This window comes from Toxorhynchites rutilus, chromosome 2 (assembly GCF_029784135.1).
Source record: "Toxorhynchites rutilus septentrionalis strain SRP chromosome 2, ASM2978413v1, whole genome shotgun sequence".
In the NCBI taxonomy this organism is placed as follows: domain Eukaryota; kingdom Metazoa; phylum Arthropoda; class Insecta; order Diptera; family Culicidae; genus Toxorhynchites; species Toxorhynchites rutilus.
In genome coordinates, this window is record NC_073745.1 from 232419162 (window position 1) to 232436576 (window position 17415).

General features: G+C 35.9%; 2 protein-coding genes across 5 annotated transcripts in view; one reads left to right on the plus strand and one right to left on the minus strand.

Moving 5' to 3' along the window:
• Positions 1-10897, minus strand: part of LOC129767206 (phospholipid-transporting ATPase ABCA3-like) — a 28485-nt gene extending 17588 nt beyond the window's left edge. For both annotated transcript variants that reach the window (XR_008741492.1, XM_055767860.1), the window contains exons 1-3: positions 10185-10897; positions 9923-10127; positions 9598-9858 (exon numbers count right to left, since the gene is read on the minus strand). Coding sequence is in view for 1 of the 2 variants with exons in the window: in XM_055767860.1 (XP_055623835.1) it covers positions 9598-9858; positions 9923-10127; positions 10185-10393 (675 nt within the window). In the remaining variant the exon portion in view is untranslated. The remainder of the gene's footprint in view (positions 1-9597; positions 9859-9922; positions 10128-10184) is intronic.
• LOC129767205 (uncharacterized) overlaps positions 1-17415 on the plus strand; it is an 823328-nt gene that overhangs the window by 468531 nt on the left and 337382 nt on the right. The gene's annotated exons all lie outside the window — the stretch shown is intronic.

Genomic DNA, 17415 nt, shown 5'->3' on the forward strand with positions numbered 1-17415 from the left:
AAAGCTGCTTGCGAGGATAAGAAAACCCGCATTCAGAACAGACCACATTTGGTTCGGTGGACATCAAGACAACAACAGGCAATTGCAGCGAGTGGCGAGTGGCAAACGCGATTGCAAAACGGCAGCAGGTAGCAGAAGAAAAAAGCTTGTTCTTTATACAAACTGCTTTGGTGGCAAATCCAGAACAAGGCGGCATCAAGGGCGTTCGAAATGGTTTTTTTCAAAACCACGAGTACTAAGTTTTCTAAATTGGAACCATTCCATAAAACACGGCGCTTTTCAGGGCCATTAAACCTTCCTTTAAACCTTTCAGGGCACGACTTTACGAAATACAGTTCAATGCTTTCTAAAACAATATCCCAAATAATAATAAAACACAAATTGATTTTTTCATAATATGTTTTCCAGGATATGATGAGTATGAGAATTTGGCAGTTGTTCTGAGCTTATTGATGGTTGGGGACTTTCCCGATTATTCAATTTTCACCAATTCTTAACTTGCTTCTAGATTGAAAGTACAGTCGACATTTAGCTAATTGAACGGACCTGTAATGCGACATATTTATTTGGACTTTTTTGTAAACATAGAGTTTGGGGTCCAAATTATGACCCCACATTGAAAGTCGACACTGTACCACTGTCATCGCAAATGTTTAATTACAGGTTAAAATCGCCTCCAATGCGACACTGAGTGGTGCTTCGGCACGTCACATTAAATATAATTTACTGTACAACATGTCACAAGCTGGATGGGAAGAAATTTTCCAATTGTGAAAGCTGTGGCGAGTGGCAAACGCAATCGTTAAACAGGAAGGTTTAGCCGAACAATATGGGGATATCGAGTGATAACAAAACAATAAACTCTTTAGATTAAAGATAATTTTGTGATCCTGAAAAGGACCCTTTTTAGCCTGCATGTGGATCCAACAAGCGAACAAATCGTAATGAATGTATTTTTTTGCCCTCGCTGCCTTTTAACGCTCATTCGTTCGTCTCGTTGGACTCGGCCCTTTGGATGAGTCTGCCGATTTGTCTCTATCCTGTGAACGTGTACCGCTAAAGTACAAAACGCGCGGATCCGCTGAAAAATATATCATTCTCTTTCAAATCGTAAATCAGTGTGGTTGTATGGCATCGTTTCACATCACATCGCATCAACGGATTGGTGCCGGAGCACCAGTAGTATCCCTAATAGCGGTTATAGAATTTCTGCCGCCGGAGTACTCGAGTTGGCTTGCGAAGCTGCTCACGACAATAAGAAAACCCGCCTACAGAACAGAGCACATTCGGTTCGGTGGCGACAACTAGTTTCAGCGAGTGGAAAACGCAATCGCAAAACGGCAGCAGGTAGAAGAAGGAAAAAGTTTGTTTAAACAGACTGTTTTGGTGGCAAAACCAGTCACCGTAAAACACGGCGCTTTTCAGGGCCACTAAACCTTTCAAAGAAGAGTTATTAAAAGTTTTTAACAACACCAATGCATTCTAAAGTGACATAATATGACATATAATTATAAACTGATTTATTTTGTTTATGCTTGTTCTTGAACTTATTGGTGGTTGGGGTCTTTTAAATTGATCATTCAGTTTTCACAAACCCATGCATGGTTCCCGAATTAAAAGTGGCTCCAAATTGCACCACATTGTATGCAGGATGGCATTAACGAATTTTCTCGGTAGCAAGGACTGCTTTCTTTGGTTGATAACTGATGTTGAAAATTGACTGACGTTACATCTGCATTGTATAGAAAAATAACTAAGGAGCAACATGATGAGCTATGTATTTCCTGCTGCTCTGTTCTTATATTAAAGGACTTTAATCCGAAGGTCATCCGTCCGTGTATTTACTGTTGGTTTTTCAGAACGCTTATAGCTCGTTTATTTCTCGACAGATCGTAGAGTTCGTCTCCAAAACCTCAGTTCTTTTTCATTTTTATTTACTTTGTTTGCGAAGACTACAAATCTTACAATTCATTCGTCTCCGAAACCACAGTTTAAGGTACGGTAATGTGCTCAATAGTGAAATATATGATAGTGAACGAGCTGATGACCACCTATGCATTCCCTATCACAGCCATCATTTTGATTGTACGATATGTGCATACGCCGAAAGATGCCCGGCGTTGAACATTTAATAAGTACAAAGCATTCAGAAAAAAATCAAGAATCAAGTTTGTAAAAAAACGCAAAAACACAACACCAAAGGTTCTTTTCAGAACCCCAACATGTTCATAAAGAGTAAACAGTAAACTAATCCATTTTTCAGGTAGATAGGTAGGTATTCACGTAGGAGAAGAAAATAAAACAATATATTTAAAAAATATATTTAGCAAAAGCTGTCCCCTTTGTATAGTCCTACGTCACTCCGGTTATGTCCCCGACATTACCCACTCGTCTTTTAGTTTTTCATATGTCTAAATTTTGTCGGTATATCTAGAGCATTGCGTTGCACAAAGATTTTTTTCTGCTATCTTAAAATATATGAGATTATCTTTACATTGGATTGAAACGGTTTACCAAATTCATAGGAGTCAGCATTACGATAGAGCTCTGTGAGAAAAAAATAAAGTCCTTGTGGAAAGATCATTCGGATTAATGAGAAGCGAGAACACTTGAAAAAATCCGAATTGTTTTTATTTTTATTATTTTAATCTTACAATTGAAAACCACGGATAAAATAAAATAATCGATTTCAAGAAAATAAAAATAATAATGCAGACGATGAAGAAAATTATTTTTGTGTCTCGCAATGCTCTTAAAAATTCAGGAAAAATTACGCCACATGTGGAAAAAAAGACACATACGAACGATTTAAATAAAAATTAGAGCAGAAGTGGGTCTCAAAGTAATTTTTTTTCAAAATTTCGAAATGCCAGAAAATATATAGAATGTTTTTGTACTGCGTATTTAATTTTTTTTCATTATTAGCTTTTTTATGAAAAAATAGTTTGAAGATATTTTTCGATACACCTTAGTAAAATGCGTGAAAAAGCGTGAAAAAAACGAAAAGGTGCATTTTTACCATATATCCATATATAAATATTTTTTTGTACCGCGCAACACTGGAAAAAATCTGATAAAAATCACACATATCTAGAAAAACCGCAGGGGCACATTTCAATATGAATTAGAATTGTACTGAATCTCTAAATCACAAAAAAAATCAAAATTTCAATTATTTTTAGTACTTGAATCTTTGATGAAATTTTTTTTTGAAAATTTTTTCGATGCACCTTAGTAAGATGCACATTCAGTTTTTTTTTTTCAAATTTTTAGCTCGAAGCTTTCGAGGATGGCGTGAAATAAACGAAAAAGTACGTTTTAACTATAGATCCTATGTTAAATCACATAGGGATTCAAATAAACCGTAAAAATTTCTTATTTAATATTCTATACAAAATTTGCTATAGGGCTGGTAATTTGGTTTGGGGGCACTTTTTGCTCCCTTACCAGGCCAGGCTCTTTTGTAACCATTTTTGCAGAATAAGTACAAATGGTGGCCTTTTTTGAAAACAAGTTATTTTACATAAAAAATCGCTGTTTAGAAGCTCAAAAACAACAAAAATGGTAAAAATGAGATATCAAAAAACGACTATGTAATGCTTTAGATAATCCATTTTTACAAGCTGATAAAAAATTTCAGCCGAATCGGTCGAGTAGATCCTGAGATATCGATAACATCAGTTGAAAAACCATGGTTTCGGGAAAAACGAGTTTCACAATTCGTACAGCAATACTACATTCCTTGATGTGACTTCATACTTTTAGCTGTAACTTTCCAACGAAATCAAATATCGAAAAATTCTTTTGGCATAACATTTCTGAGGGCATAAGTTTCTCAAAAATGAAAAAAAAAACAAAATTTGGATTTTTTCGATTTTCCAGACCGGGGTCCCCATTTAAGGGAGAAATGACTGGTATGTTTCTCACAATGCTACTTAAATAGGTTTTCCTACAAATAATAATAAAAATGCAAAACTGTAGAATGAATATGTCATGAATTAACTTTAAAAATTTCAAATTGTTCTTTCAAAGGTTACGAGAGAGTTAGTTTTGCTATCCTTATTTGACTTTTCAAGGTTAGAGGAAAATGAACTTTGATGTTTCAAACCTCTATAATGGGAAGGAGAAAATTTAAATTCTATTCTCGCTCTAGCCAGTCAGTCAACAGACTTCCTTGAAGCTGAAAGGTAATTATAAAATTTTCTGAGAGAGAAAAGAGAGACAGAGAGACAGATAGATAGAAGACATACATACACACGACATAGGGAAATGAGGGGAACGACGGACATGTTAAGAAGAACTTCAATTGTATCTTTGGAAACTCAATAGAAATTTGGAATTCATAATGCAACTATACAAATCAACCACCTGTCCATTATACCCCCACTGTCCGCCTTACCCGCGGTTCCCCTACATACAACTTTCTCTTCCAGCGCGTTTTTAGTGGAAAGATTGAATTATCAATTTGAACAAACCAAACAACACGCGGACTCATTTGTTCCAATGAGTATGCGGGAAACTTATGAAAACATGGGACGGGCCGCTAGTGTTGAAAAAAAACGACAAAAATCCGAAAAAAGGCGATCCATGTATTGCGACACTGTGAAGCAGTGTTGCCACACGTACAGATTTATCTGGAATGGTACAGATTTTCTCGTTATTTTTGGACAGATTCTGTACGGTACAGACTACAGATTTTCGTCAAAAAAAAAATTGAAATTTCTTACATTTGCACAAAACAACATTGAGGTACATGACGAATTTTACGCCGCAGTATCGCTTGGTGCTGCCGAACATAAAAACATTTACAATGCAATGATTGATCAGTTTCATTAGGACGGAATTCCTTATAAGGATCGTCAGAAATGTTTCACGTCGGACGGAGTGACGTATGTTTTGCCCCAGATCAATTGAATCGTTTGTTTCAGACTGAAAAACCAGACTTCACGATGATACATGAAGTGCTGGAAGATTTTCATTTGATCATTCGTACAGATACAGATATATCTGGAATGGTACAGATTCTGTACGGTACAGAGTACAGATTTCCGTCAAAAAGTACAGATTGGTACAGATTTTCCATGTACAAGATCTGGGGAATGAACTCCGTACCCTAAAGGAAAAAAAACTCCGTAAGGAAATCGCAGTTTCAGGAAACGTTCATGTGCAGGGTTGGTGTACAAAAATTGGATGGCTAAAAAGAATTGACGGTTCGTTCGTATTTCGGCGCTTCGATGTCTTGTTTGTAACGTTCTCACTATGCCTCGCTCCTCGGCAACTGTTGAGCATTTTTTTCTGAATATAATCAGAACAAAAAAAAGCTTCGAAATCGGCTCAACAACAATACGATGAACGCTATTTTGAGATCAAGAGATTTGATCAAACATCGTGGCGGCATCATCGTTAATCATCATCAAAAACACGAATGGCTTGCGAATGTAAATGTAGTATTTGTAATAAATAAATGAGTATTTTTTTATGCTAATAAATTAGTTTTTTTCTGTACAACGAATATTTTTGATGGTACAGATTTTTTGAAAAAAGTTGATGGGTCTGAGCCTAGGGGAACGGACGGGATCTTGACATAGGACTAAGATTGTGTGCAGTAATTGCATTTAAATTAAGTTTTTCATTGTTCAGAATCTGTATTTTTTTCTCTTTTGATACATCTAATGGATGCCCTGGACAAACCGTTTCCTGTATGTACTTGTATCCTTTAAACGGGTTAGATGACATAACGTGGTAGAATTCGGTACCGCATTCTATTCAAAAATATACACAAAAATGCCATTAAAGCCATTACTACCGTTTTCATCTGTTTATTCAATCATGCAGACAAACACAAAGAGTCATCATGTATCATTTTTAAACACAGGTCTAAATAGTTAAGACCAACATAAATATAAGCCTGAGTCAAAACAATCTATGACTACAGAAATATATTATAGATAAAAATAGCATCATCTCCTTCGTTACCACGTTGTCCGGAACATTGTTTGTAATAACTTTATAGCCCTGTAAGATCGCGGCTACTCAAGCTATCATAATCTGATTTACGAGGGTATACCCTTTTGATCTTCTAAATCAGTAGCCATTTCAATTCATTTATTGCATGTTCACATAACCAAACAACATACTCGATAATATGACATCCTGGACCACAATTACACAAATTGTCAGTAGTGAGACCTACACGATAAAAACATGAATTGAGCACAAATTGATTGGACAACATACAATCTTCTATATATATAAAAATCTCGTGTCACGGTGTTTGTTACCGAACTCCTCCGAAACGACTCGATCGATTTTGATGAAATTATACTCAACATACTTGGTAGGTATGAGAATAGGTTGTAAACTATATATGATACCGGTAGGATACCGATAACCATACATTTAATACCGAATAGGGTGGCTCTATGCAGAAAAAAAGATCTGGATATTTTTTTTCAAAAATTTGACTTCATACCATACATATAACCTTATATTTTGACCCCAATTCCCTATTTTTAATTGCGATTTTATTATTTTTGTGTCAAAAATATTCTAATAATTCAACCGTTGTTCGTTTTTTCAACAGAACGAATTCATTTAAGTTGTTCAATGACTGATGGCGTAACGCCCGCTTCATTGAAAATCCACAAATACACAAGTAACATCAATTCATCTAAAGCAGGGAGCATCTCCGACGAGCTGGAAGCCTTTTTGAATGAGCACAATGAGTTATCGAAATTCTTCAATACATTAGTGTGTTTTATTCAACACCCAAAATATTCACTAGAAATAATTTATTTGGCAGAACAACGTTTGCCTGGTCAGCTAGTATAATATAAAATTAATGCCTATTACGGAGACGAATGAATCGTTGGTTTTCAAGTCTCCGTAAACAAAGGAAAAGAAGAAGAAGAAATTAATGCCTATTATCGGTAAATGAAGAATAATACAATATGACAATATGAGCTAACGCCCGAATTTAGGCAAAAAGATTGTTCGTTGCGTCGGGGAGGAAGCGAGTGGATAGTGCAATCGAACTTCTTTTACTATATTCACTGTTCATGTTTCAAGCAAAAAAAAATTCTGGATAAATTTCCTGTCTAATGATATATAACACAACATATGTCGCAATAACCATTTTGAGTAATATGCGTTTGAAAACTCCTAATAAATCGTTACATTTTTCGTAGAGTGACCCCCCTATATAGAAATCAAAGACATAGTCCTATGTCAAAAAAAAAAGTACAGATGAGAAACAATTTTAAACCCTTTGGTGCAGATTAAAATGTGGCAACACTGCTGTGAAGATGTAATGAGCAAGGAGTGTTCTGCAAGTTAGAACACCCCATTGAATAATAAATCGAGTGCACGAATTCCATCAACAGTCGAATCGAAAAAAAAAACATTTGGTGGTTCTGACCATTGATGGGAATGCCGGATCCTTCGGTTGAAGAAGGCCTCGATGTCAATAGCTCAGAAATTGTATAAATCTGGTGCTTTGGTCTTGAGAAAGAACGTTTAAATACAACATAACTAAATAACGGGTGGTATATTTTCGCGATACTTCACATACATAAGATGAGTATGGAATGAATAATATACTTGACAACAATAATTAGAGGAACAGAGTGCGAAGTCGAAATGTTTAGGTGATATACGAAGCTCTGTAACTTCATGAAAAATCAACGGAAGATGGAATGTACATCATTTCGTTTAGGAATATTTTACGAACAAATCTGTATTTTGATGTGTGTAGGTGTAAAGAACCAAAATATCGAGAAGAAATCAACAATCGTTTATTTTTCGTTTTTCAAAGATCTACAAACACCATTTTTCGCCAACTAAATCAATAGCAAATCCATTTAACCTTATCAACCAGCTTTCATTTGAATGCATATAACGTTCCTGTGAGACCTTTCAATATAGAGATTTTTTTGTTTGAATGAAAAATTTCCTCTTCGTGTTTGATAAGGAATAATTCAATAAAGATCACACCGCAAAAATAATTTGTTTCTGATGCTTGCAGGCAAATTTTTACCCGAATATGTTTCCTAAACCTCTGTGGACGTTTCATATTGATACGTTTAGCCGTTTTTTTCCAGCCGAACGGTCAAAATTTGGATTTAATTAGAGGAGCGAGTTTGGGTTTGTTGAAAAGCCCCAAGTCTCTAGTTGCTAATACCATAAGGCGTTGAGATTATTCAAATTTTTATGTTTTTTGACGATTTTCCTCAAAGAGAAATTATAATCATGGTTTGTTCACCTCTGATCATGGTTTGTCCAAAAAATGATCATGGTTTGTCCGGTTTTAGAAATCATCATTTCTGAATGAAAAAAAATCGAATTTTCAAGTAGATGTTGCATTTCTTATTGCTTGAGTTTACTGTCATCATATTGATCCATTCATAACTGAGGCTTTCTTCAGAATATTGCCTTTTATCGGGCATTTTAAAAGTGTACACCTCAACACACTCAACCCAGAGAAACATTAGTTCTGCTATGCGCGAAGGGCACCATAAACAAACAGCAGCGCGCTAAGCGGGTTCCAGAGAAATCATGTGGACAAAACAACACTAGTGAAACGGACAACTCATGATCAGATTTGAGGTCATCGAAACGCGTTAATTACATGGTTTAGCTATGTAAATCGGATACAAATGATGAGCAAGAATGATGTTTTCAATATTTATAAGTGTTATAATCCAGAAAAGGTCTGAATTCGTGCCAAATAATCATCTGGTGATTGATTAGAAGTTAGCTCAAATTAGGGACGCATTGACACCAATAGAAGGTGGATATTATAATCCATTAAAACATGTGAATCCGTAAAAAAATACTATAAAACTACTGTACATCATGAAAAAAACCGTTTTATTTATATGTTTTGAAACATTGGAATACCTGATTTGACACAGGTGCGCTGAATCATAGCATTCAAAAAAGTGGGCAAACCATGATCACATTTTCGACAGGACAAACCAAAATCATTTACCTTAGTTTGTTTGTAGAAATTTAAGGTGTACGCTCAATTCTGCAATGCTTAGAATAGAGATTTTTCCACTTTTAGGAATAAATAAAGAGCAAAAAAAACTCTTCGGGAAATTTTCTTGCGTGCATAGCTAGTTGAATGCGTGTATTATCAAAAAAACAATAAAAGGAAGAAATGTATTCAAAATATTTTGCACAAAAAATGAAGAGTATCATCAAGTAGCATGTGTACGCTCAATGTTGCGATTGTCTGTACCTCCTCTAACCCATTGTCGAGTTCTTGATAATCTCTGAATAGTCTTCAAGCCGCAAATGAATGAACAAGATATCAACTAGTTTAGTAATTTCACGCTCATAAACTTGTTGATTGTTTACATCATTCCACTCGAATGCTCGGCAGCCGCTAGAGTAAACAATGTCGTATTCTATCATTCCTTTCCGGAGCAGTCGCGTATGAGCACGTGAAAGTGTGCAAATCATTCTGAGCAAATATTTGCGGCGCACTCATTTCTACCGAAAACGCGTGTGAGAGTAATACACAGTGATAAGGCAATTACCAACGATTGGATTGATTGATCAAGAAAAAAATAAACCAAACATATAAATACTCACTCTCAACATAACATGCCGCCCTTCCACATCCGGATTTTTTGCCGCCACAATGGCACTGGACAGGGCCGTTTGAATCGGTATGAATCCTTCGCTGTAATAGTCGGGCGATCCGCCTTCCGATAGGTTGCGATTCCGGGCACCGAACGAAAATGGAACCACGAGCAGGTTAGTCTTCCAGTCGGGAAACAACCACCTCACCCGTCTCATCTCGGCTGGGAAACGCAGTGCGAAGCCGATCTGGTCCGGCAGGGAGCTGATGTTCTACAAAATGGTTAGATTACATATCGTTATTTCGGCAAACTAATGGCCTAAACCGCCAACGTACCGCCAACGCATCGTCGAATTCGATGCCAACGAAATAATTACGCTGAACCAGGGCACTCTCCAGCTGCCGGGCATCTGGGTGAGCCTCGTGGGAAAATTTGATTGTGCTGCGGAGATGGTTCTCCAGGGCATCCCGCATGATTGCATCCAGAACATCGTTCTCCGGTGAGTAAGCAATCCTCGGCAGAACCGGGGGAACCAGGTAACTGTAAGAGGATTACTTTTATAATTGGGTGAGTGCAGTTGATTAGTGGAGGCTATACTCGGGATGGAGGTAAGTGTTAGCCTCCAGTGGGTTGAATATAGTGGGCTCCTCGATTTGTTCCGGATCCACCAGGCCTCGGACCAATATTAGCATCGAACAGCATAGCGCGGGAATCAGAATTTCGAACAGCGTTTGAATATAGTGCCGCTTCTGGATGATCCAATTTTTCCACAGCAGCAGCAGAAATTTATCCCAGCTGTTAGTCATGCTGATTCACGTTTTGACAGTAGTTCTGTTATCGAGGTTCCACGCTCCGTTAAACACGCATCACTTCAGTGATACCTTCCGTCCTTGATTACTATGAATCGAACTAATGTGCTCCAGTTGAATGGTTCGAATCATTGATGGGAAACAATATGGACTCTTTTACTGATATATTTGTATTAACTTTTGGGATACGAATCGAACATGCGAATGTATTATGGGATGCGAATGTATTATGCTGACTCATCGTTTGACCTTCATCCACCTGTAGAACCTGGCAGGAGACTATTTCCCGCGCACCTGACCAACAGTCAGGAAACTCTCACCGTCTGTTCCGCGTAAAATCAAATATTCATCGTCCAATCGGTTCCCACCCGTATCGATTATTTTCGACGGATGTTATACCGGGTTAGACGACGACACCTCTGAAACACACGAAACTAACTAACAAATATGAAGACCGAAGGTTAAAGGCCCGGTTGACCACGATGTGATTACCCGTGGAGTGCTACGAATGAACTGCTGAAACGAAGCGGGCAGCTGGCGCTTCGTGGGCGAAACTACGAGGCGTAGATTTGTCATCACTGATAAATGACGTCGATGGACACGCGGGTCGGAGCTTGGCGTTTGAAGGCAATCGGTATGAGATGTGTGTGTGGGGGGAGGGGTAGCGTGATTGCGTTTACAGAGTCCACAGCTGTTCCAGCGCCGTGGATAACGCACACACCGATATAATTAAATTGCGATGGTTTTAATAACCGAATGGTCGGTTGTTTGGCATATCGTTACTCGTGAGAGCTTCCGCGTGTTTTTGAAGCCTTCAAGGAACATGATTTATCTAGGATTTTTGGTCGCGTGCATTTAGCTTTGGCTATAAATGGTTTGGAGTATTTATTTTTGAATATTTAATTTTATTGATGTTACTTTTCGTTATACAGTCAACTCTCCCTAACTCAATATCCAAAGGGACCATCGAGTTAGGGAGGTATCGAGATACAGAACATTTTTTCATGATTTGTTTTTATGTCATCAATTATCATAGAATAGGGTAAGTGTCCCAATTATGGTATAAATTTGAATTTTTGATTCATTCCCCAAAAGTAGAAAAACACCTTTCTCATATAAAAAAAACATTTTTCCAGAATCTCTCAGGAGGTGATAGACGGTTATATTTCACGAAAAAGAATCCTTCTACGCATTTGTTAGAATTTCAACGATGGCAGAGTTACAGAACTTTTTCTTTGTTTCGGACTCTGTTGGCTCAAACTGACTGTACATTGAAAAGTACGCGATGTAATCCGATTCGGTTGCTTTCATTTGAAAGATGAGAGAATTTAGTACAGGATATAGTAGTGGAACATCTAAATTAGTGGATTGAAATAACATTTTGGAAGTGGAAAATTAAAATTTTTTTTTAATTCGTAATTATTCGTAATTATTATTTTAATTCATACTAAACTTGATTGTTTTTATCAATTAAATTGAAGCTCTCTAACCCCTCTACAATTTGTTCTTTGACGCCCTACTTCTATCTCTCTTAATTTCGCTGCAATATCGATATAAACAATTCATAATGAAAATTCAATCAAAATCTTCAAAAATCGCGATTTTTAACCCACTGTTCTTATGAAAACCAATTAATTTCACTTAAATGTTGAAAGGTTAATTTTTTTAACTTTTTTCTTCAAACAGTATGCAATCGAGTCCTAAATTTTACATAATTGAATCATATATAATCGAGTTTGTATATAATTGAGTCCGACCTGCATGAGCAACTAGGGTAACAAAGAAAATATTGATTAAATATGTTATTCAAACTAAATTGTAACGATCACGCAGGAACTGTTCAATCACAAAGAAATACTACTATCTTCAGCGTTTTTCTCAGTTTTTCAACACTTTCCATTATATCGGTATCTGGCATCAGATCACAGCAAATCACGTTTTGGTCCTTTTTGTACTGTCGACATCAGCAAGCTTACGACACATTAATTATGCCAGCGGAATATCACCATCATCATTGAAAGAAAATTCGGCTTCCTGAAGCAAATTTAAATAGTCTCAGATTTAACCTTATTGATTTTAGAGGGTGAAAGTATTTCAATTGCATCTAATACCGGTATATCTGAAGGATCCTAGAGTGCATTAAAATACAGTGAGAATGCTGAATATCATGAAGGACAAATATCCTCCATTTCTTGCAGTCTTCGTTTAACTAATCGAACTAATTAATCGAAAATGGCGAAAGTACTGTTTCAGGTTCTTGATTATGTCGAAGTCCAGCTGCTAAGCTACAGAAGTAAAGATTTCTGTAAAAATTGTAAACTTATCGATTTGAGCTTTGGTCGGAGAGATTCTGGGTGCGCTGCATTGTTATCAACGAACATGACCACCTTTGAGATGAAATAGATATAAGTATGATACATTACCATAATACATAATTCCAGAAATAATACCTTTCTATTTCCACTGGAAAATTTTTCGTCAAATTGCATGATCCATTCCTCAAAAAGCATTAAGGCCATCCAGACCTTGGTGTTGTTCTCGTGCATAACTGGTAATCACTTCTTCTTATTGAAACATGGATTTTTACTCTTTCCATTGATCAGCAACAGTAGTTTATCGCTTCCGTCCATGTTGATTGTGCTTTAAAGTTGGGATTTCCCAGTTTCTGGACAAATTCGCAAGCCATATCCCGAAGAATAGAACCTGAGAGAGGTGAATTATTTTCTCTGGCTTGATAAGACAAGAATCTATTGACCGCTCCAGCTTTTCGATTCCGGCCAACCTTAAATGCTTTTGGTCTAGATTCTTTTATTCCATTCCGATTCCATTTTTACTTTAGTTTGAATAGTTTTGATACCGTACTTTGTGCAATACTGAAATTATTTGCAGCTTTCCGTTCATACTTTTTGACCTGCTCGATGATGCTCAAACGTTGCACAATGATTAGCGTTTTGATTGTTCGCTTGAAAGGTTCCTCGTGGTTTTCCATACTTGAAAAAAAATTGTTTGATGACACGAACACTCCGTCTTCACTTTCAAGAGCAATTGAAATCAGAGGTACCGTTATGAATCATATTTCGAACGCTTAGGGCATATGATGCAGAGAACAGATCTAAACTTTATGCGCAGGTATTATTTGGTTGATATTTTTAATAAATTAGTACAATATGATTTTAAGCTTTCTGCTTTTTGCTTATTGGATTGAAAACATAAAAAAATCATCGAATAAAATGCTTTTCAAATGAAGCGAATAAGAATCAAACTTGGGACACTAAATCTAATTTCGGACAGATTGAATTCAAATTTCGGACACTTTATTTTGTAATTTTTTGGGCGAAAATTACATTACACTTGATTATATTAGGGTACTAGTAATGAATCTATGCTGAGGCAAATATTCAGCCATTTTCCAAGCAGTTAACATTGTTTGTTTTCTGTCATCAATGCATTGAACTGACGCTATGGTGAAGCAGGTGTTAAGGTTGGGCAACAAAAATTTTTTTTTGGTGAATACCAAGTTATTCAATAAGTCATATTTAGTTATTAATTTATTTGGGTTCGCGTGCCAGTCACAAAACTGCTTTCAACTAGGATCGTATTTGCGCTAATCTTGATCATAATGAAGCAGTGCTACTCTTTTCGAGGTTATGGAGATTAACAGATAGTATTAATTTCGATTATTTAGTCACCAAAAAAGTAAATATCGTTCTGGAATTTTGTATGTGATTTGGTTTCGCTTGCCAGTAGCAAAACTTTCTCCACTAAGGATGAAACCTGTGCCTATCCCAAGCATGTATTGTTCTGCGAGCACAAGAATGAATCATCAAACAATTATCGTCAAATGATTCTACAATAAAAGCTGGATGAATGATTATTTCAACATTTTTCTAGCATTATAAAATAATATTCCTTATAAACAAGCGACTTGAAATCAACCACAGCGTAGTTCTACGTTAACAATGCGGTCGTGTCTTGAACACAACCTACTATATTTTTTTAGAACAGAAATAGTACTATCGAATGAACCCTTACCCTCTACCAAACAGCAAACAAATCGTTGTAAAATAAAAGAAGTATAAAAATTCTGTGAACGTACTCTCCAACCCAATATAAGCTTTTCATATAATTTTTGTTCAGAATTTGTAAGAACATGTTTTCTGAGGAAAAATGATTTTAATTTTCAAAATAATTTTGTTCAATTAAATTTAATTTTTTTTAAATTTATTTAATATTTTTGAATAATTTTGAATAATTTCCTGCATTTCATTCTTGATAAAATAATAGGGCGTACATTAACTAGGCTGCAAAGTATGTATCAATAATAGATATCATCTTCAATTTGAAGTGTTACTCCTGCAGTCCAGTTACCGAGTAAAACTCGATAATTGACCCAATTGACGAACGATCACTGTATGGGTGACACTTTCATCTTTGTTTTGATGAAATCTTGCATGAAATTTGAGTGATGCATGAAATCTGGCATCTGATTACTTCAACATGTTCACATTCGAAAAAGATCTTGCTAATTTGTTTGTTTGCAAAAATCTAAAGCGTATTTTTGCACACAATTTTGAGTTGCATACAACATTCATGGGAATGAAGCTGAAAGAAAGAATGCATAAAACAGCATTTACCTTCACATCCGCTCGAAAATCATACCGTTTTATTTGTTAAATTATTTTTAAATTTTTTTCATTTATCATTTCCACTGTTGCCGTCTCAGGCGAAAAAATTACTTGAGCATTACTTGAGAATTATTCGATCAAATGAAACCAAATTAGGTATATTGAGGTTTTAGGGTGCAATAAATGTTTCTATGGTGGTTAGACTCTCCACCCCCCTCTCTAAGAGGGGGCTGCCATACAAATGAATCTCAAATTTCTGCATCACTCGAGAATTATTCAAGAAAATGAAACCAAATTAGGCATATTGAGGTTTAAGAGTGCAATAAATGTTTCTATGATGGTTAGACTCTCCACCCTCCTCTCTAAGGGAGGGCTACCATACTAATGAAACACAAATTTCTGCATTACTCGAGAATTAATCAAATAAATGAAACCAAATTTGGTATGGGAAGGTTTTATGGTACAATAAATGTTTCTTTGATTTTTAGACTCTCCACTCCCTTCTCTATGGGGGGGGCGCTGTCATACAAATGAAACACAAATTTCACATAACTCGAAAACTAATCTAGCAAATGGAGCAACATTTGGCATGTGAAGGTTTTACGGGGCACGAAACGTTTCTATGGTGAATACACTCCTCTCCCCCCTCTAAGGTGGGCAGCCATACAAACGAAACACAAACTTCTTCATAACTCGAGAACTAATCAAGCACAATTTGGGTTGTGAGGGTTTTTGGGTATGAGAAATGTTTCTATAATGGTATGACACCCTTCCCTTCTTTGGAATGGAGAGGGGGTCCCATAAAAATATTTCACATATTTCAACCAAAAATATTCCAACCAAACATGACAATTGAAAATTTTTGGAAAACTCTGAAGGAAAAAGGGAAAATTCGGAAAATTAAATTCCCATATGTTCTACAATTACATAGTGACAAGTGCTGTTAGTCCATTTGATGTTTGCGCTAGCGAAATTGATCTTTGTTCGAAACTGGAAATGGATTTTAATGTGATGAAACGCACTCCTATGTCTTCTTCTATCTATACCAATAAAAAAGTATCGCCGAATGTTTTGATAAGAACTGAACTCGAGAAAGGAATTGTCCGATTTAGGGCTGTCTTTATTCTATCATATTTTCTGTATCAAACATTTATTCCATGTAACGGAGAAACATATTATTTGCAAGTGGTTGAAAAATCTTGAACGAGAATTGTGTCTGAAAATAATTATATTATAATGATGAGTTTTGTTAGAAATACTAGGAATTTTATAGTAGAAGGTAAATTCAATGGGGTCGATTAGCTCATAGTAAGAAAACGTGAATGTTTGAAGGTATTGATAACAAAAAACAAATTTTGGGCGGGACGAAGTTTGCAGGGTCAGCTAGTATTCCATAAAAATGCACCCAAGATGATTATTTTATTACTATTACTTACCTAGAGGTTTAATAACTATCTAACGGATATATTGACCCCTATTATGTAAATTGAATCGAACGGTCGATTCGATCCCTATTGCTATCACACTGAGAAAATTTTCGTATTTTGTTCAACGATAGAATCTTTTTGAATCGTGTTCTTTCTCGAACGTCGGCGGATTGCATATTTTGAAAACGTTGCCGATTTTTTAAGGTGTATTTGAAGATGTATTTTACATTTTTTTGAGTGCATGAATAATGATTTTTACGCTGTTGACATCTGGATGCGTAGATGATGTCTGAAAATGGGTACCTTGCTGGTGGTATAGGTTCTGAAGCGACGGGGTGTCGCGGAATAAATTCCAATGAATATTCAGAAACGTTAGGACAATACCTAAAGCATTACATAGGGCTTTTGGAAAACTCGAAAAATTGCCTAAATGGCGACCATTTTTTGTTAAACATGAGTTATGACTTTCTAGGTCATAAAAAATAGAAAAAAAATTAGATATCGAAAAACGGCTATGTAACGCTTTAAATAATCAATTTTTACATTCTGAACAAAAAAATCAACCAAATCGGTCGAGTAGATCCTGAGATATCGATACCACCAGTTGAAAAAAACATGGTTTCGAGAAACGCGTTTAAAAAATCGTACAGCAATACTGTATCCCTTAAGGTGACCTCATACTTATGGCAATAACTTTCTAACGAAATCAAATATCAAAAAATCATTTTGGGAAAAATTCTGAGAACATTAGCTTCCCAAAAATGCAGAAACAAAATCGATTTTCATAACCTTAATGAAGAAATATTTACTCTTACAACTAATATGTTATATTGAGACACCTTATAAAATAATCATGGCAAAAGGTGGAGGGTTATTTAATCCATTGCATTTGGAGATGACATATATCGCAAGAACGATTCTGCGTATTATGCATTTGAAAACTCTTAATAAACGTTACATTTTTCGT